This window comes from Columba livia, chromosome 2, assembly GCF_036013475.1.
Source record: "Columba livia isolate bColLiv1 breed racing homer chromosome 2, bColLiv1.pat.W.v2, whole genome shotgun sequence".
NCBI classification, from domain to species: Eukaryota; Metazoa; Chordata; class Aves; order Columbiformes; family Columbidae; genus Columba; species Columba livia.
The window spans coordinates 99,864,274-99,880,633 of record NC_088603.1 but is presented as its reverse complement, the minus strand read 5'-3'; the positions used below and the strand labels follow the sequence as shown (position 1 = coordinate 99,880,633).

At 42.3% G+C, this 16,360-nt stretch overlaps 1 protein-coding gene across 1 annotated transcript; it reads right to left on the bottom strand.

Annotated features, from left to right (window-relative positions):
* Positions 1-340: 340 nt before the first annotated feature.
* On the bottom strand, positions 341-8,102 carry C2H6orf62 (chromosome 2 C6orf62 homolog). Its single transcript, XM_005505263.3, has 5 exons — positions 5,868-8,102; positions 3,763-3,939; positions 3,227-3,349; positions 2,175-2,309; positions 341-1,625 (listed from the first exon to the last, which is right to left on the bottom strand). Exons 1-5 carry the CDS (start codon positions 5,994-5,996, stop codon positions 1,500-1,502), a joined length of 690 nt encoding a protein of 229 aa, XP_005505320.1. The 5' UTR covers positions 5,997-8,102; the 3' UTR covers positions 341-1,499.
* Positions 8,103-16,360: the final 8,258 nt, after the last annotated feature.

Genomic DNA, 16,360 nt, shown 5'->3' with positions numbered 1-16,360 from the left:
GGATTCTGTAGAGCACCATTTTCAAAATATTTCTTTTAACTTAAGGCATTTATTAACACGAAGTTGCAGCTTTCAGACGGTGTTTTTCTAGTGTGCTCCAGTTTAACCTGTAGGACCTTATAACAAAAGAACTAAAAAACAGTATGTAATTGGATTATTTCTGACAGCTACTTTTCAAAAGAAATATATTGCCTGCATATGTAAGAACAGCTTTGCCACTCATCTTTGTTAATCTTAACATTTTACAGTCTGTACATTTTCAATATTTGCAGTGGGTGACACTGTCAAGATGTAAGACGCTAAGAAATTCAATTCATAGGATCTCCATAAAGAAAGCCAGTCATCTTTCACCTAATTTATTTAACTTTCATTTTTTTCCAATTCCAAACAAAAGCTAAATACAAGTTTTAAACAGGTAAGCACTAGTTTAATCCAAAGGGAGCAGGCTTATGCAGTTTTACTCCAGTAAAGTACTCAACCCTCAAGCAGAGCTTTCTGTCATCAAAACTATACAGTAGTCTTCCTTTTATCATTGCACAATCTTAAAATGTTCTGTCAGAACCAACTTTTGACACTCCAAACACTATTTTACATTGGTTTATAATGTCTATTCCAAAAGAAAACAACCTCAATGGGTTTTCCATAAGAAATGTTTTAGAAACCAGTATTTCCTGCACAGTTCACCTGCAAGTTTACAAGTCTCAACTCTCAAGAAAAAAATAATCCTCTACCAACATTATTTCTGCAGCTATTATTTTACTTTATTTTTAGCTGCTTTAGCAACTTCAGACTCCAGGTCTGCCTCATCTGTATGAATGCATCCAACTCAAAAGAATACTTTCATACAGTTATACAGCAACTTGGGGAAAGAGATCCAAAACCAAAGTGCCAGTAAACTTAGACGTGGCCCAGCAAAATAAAAGAGGCAAAAAATGCCTAAACATTAAATGAGATGCCTTTTTTTTTAAAAAAAAGAAAGATTTCTTTCCCACACTTCCTATTGTAATAGCCACTTCTCTGTTCATTAAAATGAGTGATAGTGCTCTTTGATACAATCATTAACAGCAAAGCTATAAGGCTTTTATACCCGTTACATTCACTTCTCACCCTTCAAATACTGATGGTTAACATTATAGATGTTAAGGGGCATGACCAGCACAAATGGGAACACCACCACAAATGATCACCTTGTGCTTTCGGATACATTTGTTTCAGTGTACAGTCCCTTCATTTCACATTTTAGTAAGATGCTGATGCAGTGCAGAAGTGTGCAGAGCATCCTCTCTTTCACAAGGTCCATGCAGAAAACATCTAAAAAAAAAAAATTGTAAAGTTCTGAGATACAAATGACAAAAAAAAATCCAGGATGATCAAGTTTCACAATGTATAGTTCTGAACATGAGTCCATTTTCTTCTAAATTCTGAAAGAATAAAGTGGTGAGGAAAGTGAAAATCCACTGCTGCATTCTGTGATCTTCCCCATTTTGCTGGCCAGTACCTTACTCTGGCATGTAAGGACGGAGGTGGTCCTCAATGGTACCAACCGTCCAGTGAGTGAGCTGCTCCTGTGGCAGATACAGGCAGATGCTGCATAACTTGAAGATTGTAGCTTTGTTTTTTGGAGTCTAGAGGCAAAGGAAAAAAAAACCTATTAAACATGAAGTTAACTCAAGAACATTAGGCAGTCCCCCAGCAGATCCAGCCCAGTTATTCGGTTGCTGCTGGTTGTGAAGGAACAACACAGGCATTTAAAAGCCACAGTTTTCATCTGTATAAACAGTCTGAACTCAAAACTAGTCTGTGACCTCTAATGCCCAAAATATTTTCACTATTCTGTTCATTCTTCACTTGAATAATTTTTGTAATATCACCCAAATTAAACCAATGTTTTAATCTTTCCAAAACACTGTTAAGTCTATTTCAGAACTTATTTAATTTTTAATACAAGAACATTAAAGTAATTCTATGTGAACACATCTGCAGTCTGTAGCTAGTTTTCGTATGTGTGAATCAGATTCATAGTGCAAGCTTCCTCTGAAACTGCTGAAATGTGAGCATGAATGCATGATCAATTTTTCTACTTGAGTATTTTGCAATAAAATAACTGATGTTCCCAAGAAGAAAATACATTTTATGATTATATGCATTAAAAAGAGGAACAAAAATATGCTTACCTGCAAGTGCTGTCTGTCAATGAAGAGAAACACTGACTGGTTAGGGTTGTTGACAACAATTCCAGTCTTGTCCTTTCGGCTCAGAACATGCAGAAACTGTTTTTCATAGTCACCATGATGAAATTCAAACTTGGCCTGCATTGTGTGAGGGAGGGGAATAAAAGATTTACTAAACTGAAGTTCATGTAACTAGTTAATTTCCTTCAATCTGGGGCTTTACAACCACTTCTGTTTCTTTCCTTTTCTCCTCTATGAAAAGCAGAAATCAGGGACCACAGTGACAATGACGCACTTGAGCTGTGGCACAATGTAAAGAACTCCCTAGTTTCATCCTGCCAATGCAGCTATTAGTCATTACAATGACATATTAACAGCTCAAAAGGTACAACTTTAAATATGGTTTTATATATGCAGTTAAAGGTGCAACTTTAATTGCATATATAAAACCAGATTTAGCTTGTTCTGTCATAAAATCCCTGAGCGTCAACAATACAGCACATTTATTCCAGTAACTTACTATTAATACAGAACCAGCATAAAAAATAGATAAAACATCATTCAAAAGTCTGAATGTAAACAGCTAAAGCTGGTGACTAAAAAAATAATCCAAGATGTTTAAAATTTATTTAAGGTAAAATTATAATGCAAAAATTCCACTGATCTCAGACCCTCTTCCATCTTACAAAATACCACAACTTGGGATACTCACAGAATCTTAGTGACACCCTCATAGTTAGACAAAGATTCAAGTGTACTAAGAGTCACATCTGATCCACTTCTACGAATACTAACATGGCATATGTATTTACCCATACACGCCACCTGTAAAGGGTCCTTCAGACACTTAAATTTTCCAAGCGCTAATGTAACAGTGCATAGAGGAAGCAGAATTTGGCATTCAAAACATTTACTGCTTTACAAATAAAAACAGACAACATACTTTTTAATGGCCACAGAAGTCACATATTATCAACTTCTTGGTTAAGAGAGAGTAGTTATGCTCCCTTCAGGTGTAAGTTACTTATTGAAGTTAAAATAGAAAAAAAAAGTACCTGAACAGGCCTAAAGGGTTCATCAGATCCCTTCCACCGAGAAAACAGGAGACAGACTATCTTTTCAATATCGTTACGAGGCCAAAGAATGAAGTCCATCTCCTGGGTACAGCCGATCACATCCTGTAAGCAGTAAAATTCCGTACTTACAGTCCCTCCATTAGTCAAAGATACAAAGAAGCAACTTATCTGTACAGGCACATAATTTAAAGGTGGTACTTATTACCATGTTTGTGTCATTTTCCATTTGTATTACTCACAGTAATACAAGGACAGCAAGATGATGTAATTCTCAAGGCATATTTGAATGAGACAGATGAAAAGTAAATCTTGAGCATTACATATTTACACAAAATTACAGAATACATGTGCTGTTACCCTTCAACCTGGACCCCACAAACACAGACCCCCAGAACCCTTGTGCAGCAGAAGAGCTGAGAAAAATCAAAACAGCAGGATTATCCTTAACATTCACCAAGAACAGCACAAGTGTTGAAAACAAACTAAGAGTCAGCCATTGTAAAGAGTAACTTTACCCTGCGCATAGACTGGTAGCGGGGTGCATGAAGCTGTACTACATCCTTCTGCAGAAGCTCTAAGGAACTTTCCAAAGAATAGCTGGAATCCCGCACACCTTTCAGGATATTTTCTTCATAATTATTGGTCATGACTGGTATCACTTCAGACACTTCAAAAAGCGCTGACTTTTTCTTCTACCAAAAAAAAAAAAGCACAGGTTACATTAGGATTACAATCCTTTTTAGGCAATTATAGATAACAGTTTATTTCAGAATTTGTGGTTTTGTTAGCATACATGTATGAAATGCATATCTCAAGTTAAGACTTTGACACAAACCACACTAAAATTAACATGCAAACACTTAGAAATTTAACAGAATCAGTCCAACAACTTTTTATTACAAAAAAGTTGAACATGTTTTTGTAGTCTCCAAAGACATGAATCTACACACCAATCTTGCAAACATTAAGGCTGTATCTAAACATTAACAGCACCACCCTTTCATCACACAAAATACATGATTTGGGGATGTCCAAGAGCCCTCTATCAAGCTTCTCTTCACAGATCAAGTAACCTTTTTCTCCTCTTGGGATACTTTAAAGTTGGCCTTTTCACAAGAGTGAAGTCTTTAAATGCCACATTTGGTAACAATTGGTGATCGAGATCCAACCAGAAGTTAGCTACAAGCCATAACCTCCTCAAAAAGGACTATTTTTATTTGCTAAATAACTTCTATACTCCCTACAAATATTTCAATATCTCCCAAGCAAGGCAAAAACATTATGGGGAATTTGTAAAATCAGTTTTTGCTGTACGTAAAAGTCACTTAAAGTTGTAATGTCTCCTTCTAACAGTTTTCTTATAGCTCATAAAAAGCCTTGACCTATTTAAGGATCACATGACAGACAAAGCATATTTTATCAAATAACCCTCCATGCGCCCAGACAGAACAGACGTAACAGGCAACTATTTGCTGAACAAGCCACACTGAGCTAAACTCCTACTTCAAGCAAACTGGTACTGGATGGACATCTTTAGTTCACTGTGATAAGTGAATTTTACAGGATTTAAAAGAGATACGCAATAAATTTCTACAAAGCAGCCAAAAAGGAGTACGAATGCTCCAACTAAAACCACTGAAGTCATTAAGAAAAATCTAATTGCTACCACTGCTTAAACATTCATATTTCTCTTTATTACTATGAGACAGTACCAAGAAATTACATCCCACTTTATCCATGTCTGTTTGCAAAAAACAAAAGCAAACTGGAGTCAGAAATGTTAAAGAAATTAAAATTTAAGTTGTTCAGAGTCCTTATTAAAAAAAACCATATAACTATTACAGTGAATGCAAAAACTATAAATTTGAGGGGATTAAACTATTTCAGTGCTCATCTACATGCATTTCCTGCATTATCTGCTATGTTGGTATTTGCCTCGACCTTCACTTCCCCATCATTTGCTCAGCACATTCACTTACTATAAGCACCTACTTTTATTCACCTGTGGACAGAAACTCTCCTACAATTCCAGTTAGCTTCAGAAATACCAGCAGGCTCCCCAGGCTGGCCCAGACACACAGCAAACACCAGCTCCTTTTCGCCCTCCCCCCTCCCTCCCAAAACAATAGCAGCAGTTTCACATGTGCCAGTGCACTGAGGCCATTTCAGTATCGCATTTTGCGACTCCTCGCTTAAACCGCCAGGTCCTCCCTTCTGCTTTAACCAGATAAACGCAGGAACTTTAGCAATCGCTCCAGCCAGGTCTGCCTTTTCAACTCAACTCTTCACAGACAACAATTCTGCAATTCACACCCCAAGAAGGCTTAAAGAATTACAGTATTAACTTCAACAAATATTTATCGAATACAGAAGTTACCAAGTAATCATCTAATGAGGCACTGACACCCTCTGCATTACAAAACTACAAACATACAAAAAGCCAAAATGACAAACGAAGTAAATATTACAGCAATCAGCAATGAAAAAAAAAAAAGTTTAGAAGTCAATGAAATCTGTTAAGGATAAACTGTAAGATGGAATCAGGCAGCAAGACTTTGCACAGCATAGTTAACATGCACTCGAATAGACAACACAGAGAGAAACATTAAAACGAAGTTACCTTGTCTTTGAACACAAAGGCAATGTACATCTTGAAGTCAAACTGGTCAGCTAAAGATTCTTTTTTCTTTCTAAGCTGAGCACGAAGTCTGTTCAGAGCTTGTTTCTTCCGGGAGTTTGGGTCCCCCATTTTGCAATATAGGTGGTACTAAAGCCTTTGGAAACTGTTGCTGAACTATGGGCACCTTTTCGTAAGACTCAAGTACAACAGAAACAAGTCGTTTTATTCCTGCTAATACGACTGAACAGATAAAATGCGAATGTAACCCAAAACCGCACCTCCGGCAATTTTTTAGGAGAATGTCGTATCAGAGGGGCCAAGAAACAAAGTAAGTAGTTGTCCAGCCATGGCTGGACAAGAGGTTTTACAATAAATCAAGAAAAAAAAAAAAATGAAGAACAGTTTAGCTGCAGGAATAAGTGTGGGTAAGAACGAAAAAGAAAAAAAAAATCTTATCACAATTTATGTGTACAATAAAAAGCAACTGGCACAAGCCCAATCCATGGGGGGGTACTTTTGCTCTGCTTACAAAAAAAAAATGAAGCTGAAATCACAAATTGCTTTTTACCCCAGCCAGATTCATGACTCTACTGATTATTATTCTCAGCTTTCCGCTATTGCTATGTTGCCTTTTTTTCTTTAAAATTATTACACTTGGTGGAGAGCAGAGAAAAGGGTGCAGAGGAGGAGTGCACATCCTGGGAGATAGAAGATTTCTCTGCCAACAACAAAATCAACTACAGACAACACAGCGCTGTTTTGCAGGGGAGCAAAGAGAAAAAACAGCGGAGTCATTTCTAACTTCATCCTGCTCATCATCAGGCACATCATCACCCTGAGGCTGCTGCTGCCAAAGAGAAGAGGGATCATGATGGCCACAGACAAGGGGCAGGCAGGGGTTGAAGGGGCAGTATTATCTCACCTAGAGACTCAAACCCAAACCAGCGCCCCAAACCTGGGCTCCTTTACGGGTGGGAGAACCCTACATCCCCCGACACCTCACACGCTCCCTAGGCTGCTGATTCCCGGGGGATCCTTCTCTCCCCGCCGCTGCTGCGCTGCGCAGCGAGCACGGTTAGCCCAGGCTGTGCATGGCAAACGCTTCTGGCTTCTCCTGAGGCCTCTGTCTCCCACACGAGCTAGCGGAGGCTGCAGCGGGTGGCCTGTGCCCGGGGCACCCCCAGTAGCACGGCGCCTCCCCTCTCACTTCATGGTCAGCATTTGGAAAACATGGAGAGTTTTGTTCCCAAAAATTTTCGGTGCCAAAAATTTTAGCGAGGTTTTTTTTTTACTAATTGCAAGCCTAGGCTGCAATTCTAAACCTCTAAAACACCCTCCCCACTTAAAAAAAAAAAAAAAAAAAAAAAGGCAAATCCCCAATTATCAGGTTATTTTCTTCCTCTCTCCAGACATTTTTCCCCTCCCCAAGGTGTTTGATTAGTCGAGGTTAAAAAAAAGTTTTTCGGTTAGCAAATCTGGCAGACCAGGTTAAGAAAAGGGGGTAAAGTACACCCCTTTCTCTCCTGACCAAGAAAAAAACAAAAATTGAAAAAGAAAGGAAAACAAAAACAACAACAAAAAAAGGAGCCCCTCCCAAAACTTTTCCCCCCAACTTAAGCAAGTGACTGAGAGACTCGGGCAGGAGGCCGAGAGCGCGGCCCGCTCGCTACCCGCAGCCGGCGGGCGCAGGAGGAGCAGTGGAGGCGGCGGCGCTGCTGGCAGCACGGAGCGGAGCCATGTCAAGATAAAGCCACGAAGCCGCGGAGCCCCCCCATCCCTGCCGCAGTGGACACGGTGACCGGGCCGCCCGCTCTGCCGCTGCTCGGCCCCAACCTGGTCCCCATAGTCTAGCTCAGCGCCCCGGTGCCGGGGAGTGGGGAAATGGTGGCGGAGAGAGGAAGAGGAGAAGGAGGAAGAGGCGACGGCGGTGGCGGCGGTGGAAGGAGGAGGAGGCGGCGGCGGCGGCGGGTCCCTGCGCTAGTGGCTCCCACGGAGGGCGGCGGGCATAGAGATCCCGGAGCGGCGGCGGAGGGTGGTCGGGAAAAGGACGAAAGGGCTGAGAGCCTCTCTTCGCCCACGCGGCCCCCGGGACGTCCTCGAAGGCGGCGGGAGGAGCGAGCGGGAGCGCCGGGGTCTGCGGCTGAGCCTCGGCCCGGGAGCGAGCGCGGCGCGGAGCGGAGCTGCGCGGCCAGCACCGACCACTCAAAATGGCAGCGCCTGAGTCACACAGGCGCCGCCCTGCCCGCACCGCGCGACAGCGCTCTGCCGGCGCGTACCAAGCGCTCCGGTTCCCCGGGGGGGAAACAGAATCTTGTGCTCCAGGCAGGAAGGCTCAGCGATAACTTCACTAGCCACAGACACTCCCTGTGTGGCGAATGATAAAAGCGAGAACAACAGCGGCAGAGCATCCCCCAGCCGCCGCCACGCCGAGAATCCGGGTCGCGCTTCCCTGCTCCTTCTCCCCCCGCACTGCCACTCCTCGTGTAACCGCCGTCCTGCCCCACGTGATGCTGAGTCGGGCACAGCCCGCGGGACAAGGACCCGGATGAAGTTGCTCAACGGAGTTCGGGGCGGGGCGCAAGGAGCCTAAAGCGGGGGGAAGGGAGCGTTGCCTGTCCCCCCTCCCCTGCCGGAGGTGGTATCTGCCCGGGGCCGTGTCCCCCGCTCCCCGCAAGCGACAGGCGGCTCTTCGCCAAACTCGGACTTTTCCTCCCCTGCTGGGGTCCTGTCGTAGATAAAGTGAATACTTAGACTTGATTCAACCTTAAGCGTCCCACTGCTGTTGGAAGACACAAGGTTTTAAGTTTTGCGGTGGTGCCTTGTGTTTAATTTCGTTCGCTGGGGTTTGTATTCAGCCCAGCATGCTTCGGTGAAGTAAACTGTAAATAAATTAAAAATAAATGCAGCCCTTGACCCGAAGCTGTCGGGGTGATGCTGTGCCTCCAGCGCCGCTCTTGCAGCACAGTCCCGCGCACAGCCGTGTGTGACAATGTCTGTTCCCTCATTTATATACCTGTGGAATTGATGTTGTGGAGGCGCAAACCTACTCCTGGGAGAAAAGCAAAGCGTTTTCATTTCTGTGCCAAAAGCAGAGACTCGCGCCTCCCACCTTTCACCTTCCCTGCAGCGACAGAGGAGGCAGGACACAGCTTTTCCTAGGGATGGAACCACCATCTCCGCGGCCTGTCCCTCGTGTCTTGCCCAACCCGTGCCAGGGAAAGCCTCACCATCCAAAACTGCCCAGACTGGAGGTGCTGCTAAAATGCTGGTTCGCCCTGTGCTGCTCCAGAGCGCACCAAAGGGCTGTGGGCCAGGCACAGGCTGCCAGGGAGGGTGACGGTGTCGCTCCCCCCTCCCCTCTGTAAACTGGAGCCTGTGACTCACTGAACTGCAACGATATTAAAAAGATTACAAAGGGGAACACAAGCACGGGCACCGTCTATCTCACTGTATTGTGTTTCAAAGCCCATGGTGCTGACATTCTCCCATAATCTCCAGTAGATTTCAGTCTTTTTTTTTTTCCCCTTGGTCTCTGCTTTTACTTGTTTCTGCTGTTTTCCCTTGTTCTCTCCTGACCCGTCATATTCGTTATTCCCCTTTAGCGCACGTTTCCTTTACACACCCTTCCCCTTGGACACCCCGTTGACTTTTCCTCCTGCCTGTCTTGTGGTGGGCAGCTGCCATGGCTCAGCCCTTAGACCTCATTGTCCTCACCCAGCGTCAGTCGGGCCCTCTGGTGCAAACACTCCATCTTGCCTCCCCTGTCACAGGCACCACCCAGAACGCTCCCCTCTCGTTTCAACAGGAACAGAGCTGAAACAGATTATTTTTGTTTACCCACTTACAGAGTGCTGTTCACCTCTAAGGGCAATGCCTATTGAAAATAACCCCATATCTGGAGGCAAAAAAGCAAGGCATCTAAATAAGAGTATTACATTAGCTGTGCACTGCTGGGACTATTTCAGAATGCCAACATTTTTAATCGGTAATATCAGCCTGGCCTCAACGAGAGCTGTGTTTAGACACCTGCTTTTTCACTCCAAGCGGTTTTGCTTGCCGAGCTGCCCTGTACGGCATTTTGCGCCACAGCCTGACATTCTCTTCGGTGCCCGCTGCTATTTTAAGCCGTGACTCACACTTGGCCTGTGACCCTCTTTGTGCCAGCGCAGCCGATGCAAAGGCGGCCTGGCACAGCAGCTCTGCTTGACGCAGGGTTCGCCCTGGCACAGAATGGCTGCCGAGGGAACTGGCACCTTGCCCACCTGTGAAGGAGAAAGGAAGGAGATTTCTTCCAGCCCAGTAACTCCAGCTGCCCTCTGGAGCTCAGGGATGCAGCCACAGCAACTGCCCTTTGTCACAAGGCAGCTGCCCAGCCCCAGGTTGAGAAATGCATCCACAATTCTTGTGCTGGCACAAGAACAGGTTTTCTTCTGGAGGACTTTGCAGAAGAGCTATGAGAAGAGGGATATATATACTTAGAGGAAATATATATGTATATACTTAAAGGAAATGGGAGATCGAGGACAGAGTATTACATGTTAAGCAGCCACCAGCTGTCTCTTGCAAACACAGGCTGCTCAGATCCTTTCACAACATTTCAGAAGGCGATGGGGAACTGAAATCACTCCAGGTTCCCTCTGCATAGACTTCTGCTCCTCCTTATATAGGCAACTACCTCCCGTAACAAACTCAGAGAAGATTATTTTCTTTTTGCTCACTGGCTAATAAAGATATCCTGACAGCATTTACACAAGAGGGTACATCAACCAACCATGATATGTTTACTATACATATATGTACAGAAATATCTGCACTATTAAAGCTGTGAGTAATAGCTGAGTCTTGTTCTACTTTTGTAAAATCGTAGTTCTATTCCCCCATTGTGCACAATGAAGAAGCTCGTTTAGTAGAAAAATATCAGCATCTTAGTTAAAATATATATTCTTGAGTAAAATCTCTTACTGAATGGAGGGTTAAGACTTAGCAAAATAAATATTTGTATGCTATTGAACCATAATTCTCTTAACCAGATCATTGTGTATGATTGTTATGTTGCTTACTGGTAATGCAATGTTGTGTCATTTATAAGAGAGGCTCTCGTGCCTGAAAGCTGATGTGTGTTTTACAGTTGTAATACTTGGTCTAATGACGGACTGCCTCCCTTCAAATCTAGTTTAAAACTATATAAACTTTATCATTAAGGAGAGAGCAATGTGAGTGGCATACAAAAAAACCCCCACAAGTAGGTTGTGGCAGTGTATGCAAAATATGTAACTATTCTTTTTTTAGGCTTCAATCCCATTAGCACAGCAAAATTAGTGTTTCTTGTGCGAGTTAAATCTGGGCTTAGCAAAACAGTGGAGCGAGTCAGCTTCTGCTTGGTTAACACAGCTAAGACAAGCTGATGTTTTTCAGTCTTTCTCCCACTCAGCTACCTTGTAGCTGCAGTCCTGTAGTCTTTGGGGAGCGCAGTGCATGCACACGGTTGCTTGGATATTTTTTCCTTTTCTGCTCTGAAAAGCTTGTTTTCTGTTTGTGTTTTTTATTGTTTCCTTGCTGTTTTCAGTGAAGTTAAGCACTGTATAGGTTTTTTCACATTTCAGTTGCATAGTAAGTTGTAGTGTTTTCTGTAAATAAAAAAGGATTGAAAACTTAATAGAAACACCTTTTCCAAAATTTATGTGATTTCAGAGTCTAACTCCTGTTTTCAGAATTAAATGTTTGTTCATTAGCATGTGGGCAAGATTATACTCTAACGCCTCTGCTTTTAATTTCCAGCTTAATAATTAGTTACTTAAAACAATAATTTCTAGTTAATAATTAGTTTTTTAACAGATTGTAGCAGCTTAAGATATACGTTATAAACATGGTTAGGAAGAGATGAGGTGGGTTCTATTATCGTTTTGTTTATACTTTCTGTGCATACTGTACTGGCTGTTAGAAGTAGTATCAGCCCTGAAGCTACTTGCTTCAAAAACAGAACTATGATTAATTCAGTGCCAAATGTTTATGCATCAGACAAAAATAAAGTAGTATTCCTTTCTGAGTTCAAACAAGACAAATTAGGTAGCAATTAAAACTCTTTCATAGACTTCAGAGTATACTGTGATTCACTCTTTCTGCCTTGAGAGCAAACATTAGTTGCCAAGGCACAACGGGAATGCTTCTGTGTAGAGAAATTGAAATGTTTAATGTGGAAAACAGTCCTTACATCATGCTGTGGACAACTATATACCCACTGCAGAGCTATTGCTACAATATGAAGCTTCATTCATCTCACTTCTCTATGTCCTGCCTTCTAGTTGTAGGGCTGTGGTCATAAAATGGACCATGTGTTCTTTGGCACATAATAATAAACTTTGGTGGAACTACAACTACTGTCTTGCTGGGTTTGTTCCATTTTAGTAATTATGTGGTGCTGGAGCAAGTTCAGAGAAGGGCAACAAAGCTGGTGAAGGGTCTGGAGAACAAGTCCTGCGCGGAGCAGCTGGGGGAACTGGGGCTGTTTAGCCTGGAGAAAAGGAGGCTGAGGGGAGACCTGATCACTGTCTGCAACTACCTGAAAGGAGGTTGTAGCATGGAGGGGGTTGGTCTCTTCTCCCAAGTAACAAGTGATAGGATGAGAGGAAATGGCCTCAGGTTGTGCCAGGGGAGGTTTAGATTGGATATGAGGAAAAAATTCTTCATGGGGAGGGTTGTCAGGCACTGGAACAGGCTGCCCAGGGAAGTGGTGGAGTCACCATCCCTGGAGGTGTTTAAAAGATGTGTAGATGAGGTTCTTAGGGACGTGGTTTAGAGGTGGACTTGGCTCTGTTAGGTTAATGGTTGGGCTTGATGATCTTAGAGCTCTTTTCCAAACAAATGATTCTATGATATATATTTAAGTACACTTGATTATGTTTATTCTCAGTTTTTGCTTGTCTGGGTTGTGCTTTCCTGACTTGTTTAGGGCTGCTGAGTGTGGGTGGTTATGATGTCAAAAGTAACTAAATATTCTCAGTGCCTTCGCTGAGAGGGTGTCTTCCCAAAACACTGACGCCCAATAAATTGCTGCTGTATGGTAGTCATGAGTTGTTAAACAGCTTGGCCCTTTGTTTAGTATAACAAATGCATGTCCTGTCTCTAGAACTTTTCATTTATTCTGAAAATGTCTGAAATGCACATTGCTTCCAATTTGTACATAAACCTGCAATTCAGATTTCACAGGATAAAGTGTTTTGGTATCTGAAAGATTAGTGACTCTTTGTCACTGTGCTGCTTCATTTTTAACTGAAGTTCTCAATTAGTGCTGTGCAAATGCATATCTTTATTAGACTGATTTGATTTATCAAAACCAGACTCAGGTTCCAATGTAAGTTTTGTGTTTGCCAGCAGCTGCTTGCAAGAATAAAACATGAAACAACTTATTTTATTTATTCAGTCTGCAAATAATATTCTAAATACTTGTAGTCAGCAGAATTGGAAGTAGCTTTAGATTAGCAATTCCTAACCTTTATAGAGAATTTTTCATTTTTTAAATCTAGAAGCACTACAAAAATGATGGGTTGTTTTTTTAAGGCAAATCCATAGTTGAGAAGGTTAGGATCTAACTGGTGTAAGGGATGTGTTAGTGACTCGCACAGTACTTAATTAGGGACAAATTCAGGAGATGAGATGTAGATTTTTCTTCTAACCTTCCACCTCTGAAGCACTCAGGATCACTGTTCACAGGACAATCTTTTATTTTAAAACACAAAAACTGCAGACTCTCTGGAGAGATTGAATTAATAGCAGTGGCCATCCCTGAAAACCAGCTTGCATTAGAAGTTACACCTGGAGTGTCCTGTGCATATAATCCATTCTTTGGACAGAGTTTTACAAACGTGCAGCCTTCTGTGATGGTCAGCCTAGAAAAAAGAAGAACATGAACTTGTTGGTAACATAAGAAACACTCGTCTATGCATTGGAACAGGCTGCCCAGGGAAGTGGTGGAGTCACCATCCCTAAAGGTGTTTAAAAGGCGTTTAGACGAGGTTCTTGGGGACATGGTTTAGTGCTAGAGTTAGGTTAGGTTATGGTTGGACTCGATGATCCTCAGGGTCTCTTCCAACTGAAATGATTCTATGATTCTAATACAACGTTAATACCCCAGAAACAAAAGGCTGCGGGAGGGAAGGGTTAGGACACGTAATGCCACGCTGCCACCTAGTGTCACCCGGCAGAGTGCGGAGAGCAGTCCTAGCCCTGAAATAGATGATATTTTTGTTGGACAGAAAGGCCAGGAGAACAGCAGCAAGGGACCCTGAGAGCCATAGCTCATGTTGATTGAGTCAGAGACCCCAAGCCCAGCCTCGGGGTTCCCTCTCAGGACCCTTTTGCGGGGCTTGCACCCAGGGCAGGGCTGAGATAACAGCACTGACGTGCTCCAGTGGCACAACACCGCTCTGAGTCCCTCGACCCTCTCCACAGCAGTTCCCTGCATCTAAAACAGTTACAGGAGTTGCTTACATAAAATATTAATAACTAGGAAAGCATTTATGATATTTACATAAGAATATAATTTACAAAATAGAAAATGACAATGTAATTCACCTGTACCCAATGTGGCAGGTAGAAATAAAGAGACCGTAAGTACCCCAGAGCTAGATAATTATCTGTGGGTTACAATAAAGGCCCTGACAAAAGGCACAATGTGACTGTCAAGTAGAAATACTGTTTTGCCAGTACTTGATTTGGGCAGCAAAGTCCAAACTCTCCCTGTGTAATGCTTAGGAAGTTTCCACACGCTAAATTTAAGCAAGACCCCACAGCCACTGGAGACCAGGAAGTGCCTTCCCACCCATTCCCACGTCCCCAGGCACCTGAAGTCTACCAAGAAGCTTTTTTTTTTTTTACTGCTGCCATTTGCTGTAAAAACTGGTAACATATATCAATAGCAATGGAGTATAAAAGCTCTAAAAAGTACACCTTCTCGACTGCCATGAATAATCTAACAAATTGGCTGAGCTCTATGGGAAACCTCATCGTGTTTGCTTCAGCTCACTTGAAGTGCAAATAGTCATAAGTATGCATGACAGAGTTTTATTTTTTATGAAACAAACAAGCTGAAATGCATTGTATTGCACTCAATCTGAAGACAGATTCCTCTAGTAGTGGGTTGACAGATTTTTATATGTAAAAAGGCCATAACCCCTATTTAAATTTAACCTTCAGCCACAAAAATGGCAATTCCTACAACAAGGTAACCTGAAACCTTTTTGTGAGATTTTTATATAATTATACTGGTTTCCCACAGTTAAGACTACGAATAAGCTTCCGATAATAAGCTCTCAGTGTTCTTTCTGACACGATGAAGGAGTTCTTTACAAACCTTTCAAACTGAAGAAACTGAACTGAAGGAAAACTCAGAGACACAGTGGTTCATAATAGGACGTGTTCTTCAGCTGGATAAATTGAGGGAGTGGCACCTTTGCAATAAACCTCCAGATCATTTGCCTCCAGCAAGGAACAAATTTAAAAGGAAAACAAACAGAACTGTCACATTAGAACCATCTCTCATTACCTCAGGCCCTTTCTAATTATCAACATTTCGAAAAGTGGTTGTTCCAGTTCTGAACTGTAAATGAACACTTCTTTTGTTTTTTTACTAATATAACAGAACAATACCAATTTAGATAGACATTTCTGCCCATGTTATTTTTATTTTCCTGATAAAAGACAAAGCTTACTGAGGTGACAGCTTGCTGATGACACTATATGATTCAAGGTAACAGGTGACTGAATGACTGCAGAAAGGCATTATGGAATTCAGTAACTGATGAATACAGCAGCCAGTGAAATTCAATGTAGATAAACATAAGAGAACATATATAGGAAAAAAAAAAATCTTAATTTCATATATCAAATAACAGACTTCGAACTGACCATCATTCAAGAATAAGAGCTCAGGGTTATGACAGACATTTCCACAAGAATGTCAGCGTGATATTCAGCAGTGATTAAAAAGGCAAATCAAGGGACGTACAGCTCACAAAAGAGCAGAAAGATGGAACAGCTTTCATGTAGGGAATGGCTAAGTAGACCCAGGAGAGAAAACTGGAGAGCAATCTGTGTAACAGCAGCCTAGATGAGGACCAATTGTTTGCTTTGTCTTCCAGTACAGGCACTGGAGACATCAACTGAAGTTATAGGAATCAGGTTCAAAAGAAAAAATAGAAGAAGGAGAGGGTTCTTCGGCGGTGCCTATTTGTGCTCTGGAACTACTTGCAAAAGGATGTTATGGACAATGAAAGTTTAAATGGGTCAATGGGAAACTGAACAAGTTTATGCAAGAGAGATCAGCTTTATTTCCTTATCCTTGTTTAAAGATTTCCCAATTCATAATTTTTTATATTCTGTCTTTCTTTCATCAGACTCTGAGGGTGCCAGAGCACTGGAACAGGCTGCCCAGAGAGTTTGTGCAGTCTCCTTCTCTGGAGACATTCAAAACCCACCTGGACGCCTTCCTGTGTGAT

Coding starts and splice junctions, on each gene's coding strand:
- C2H6orf62 (XM_005505263.3), bottom strand. CDS start 5,996: ATGGGGGACCCAAACTCCCGGAAGAAACAAGCTCTGAACAGACTTCGT. Junction 2,310..3,226: donor AACCCTTTAGGCCTGTTCAG/GTACTTTTTTTT, acceptor CACACAATGCAG/GCCAAGTTTGAATTTCATCA. Junction 1,626..2,174: donor TTGACAGACAGCACTTGCAG/GTAAGCATATTT, acceptor CTTTGCCTCTAG/ACTCCAAAAAACAAAGCTAC.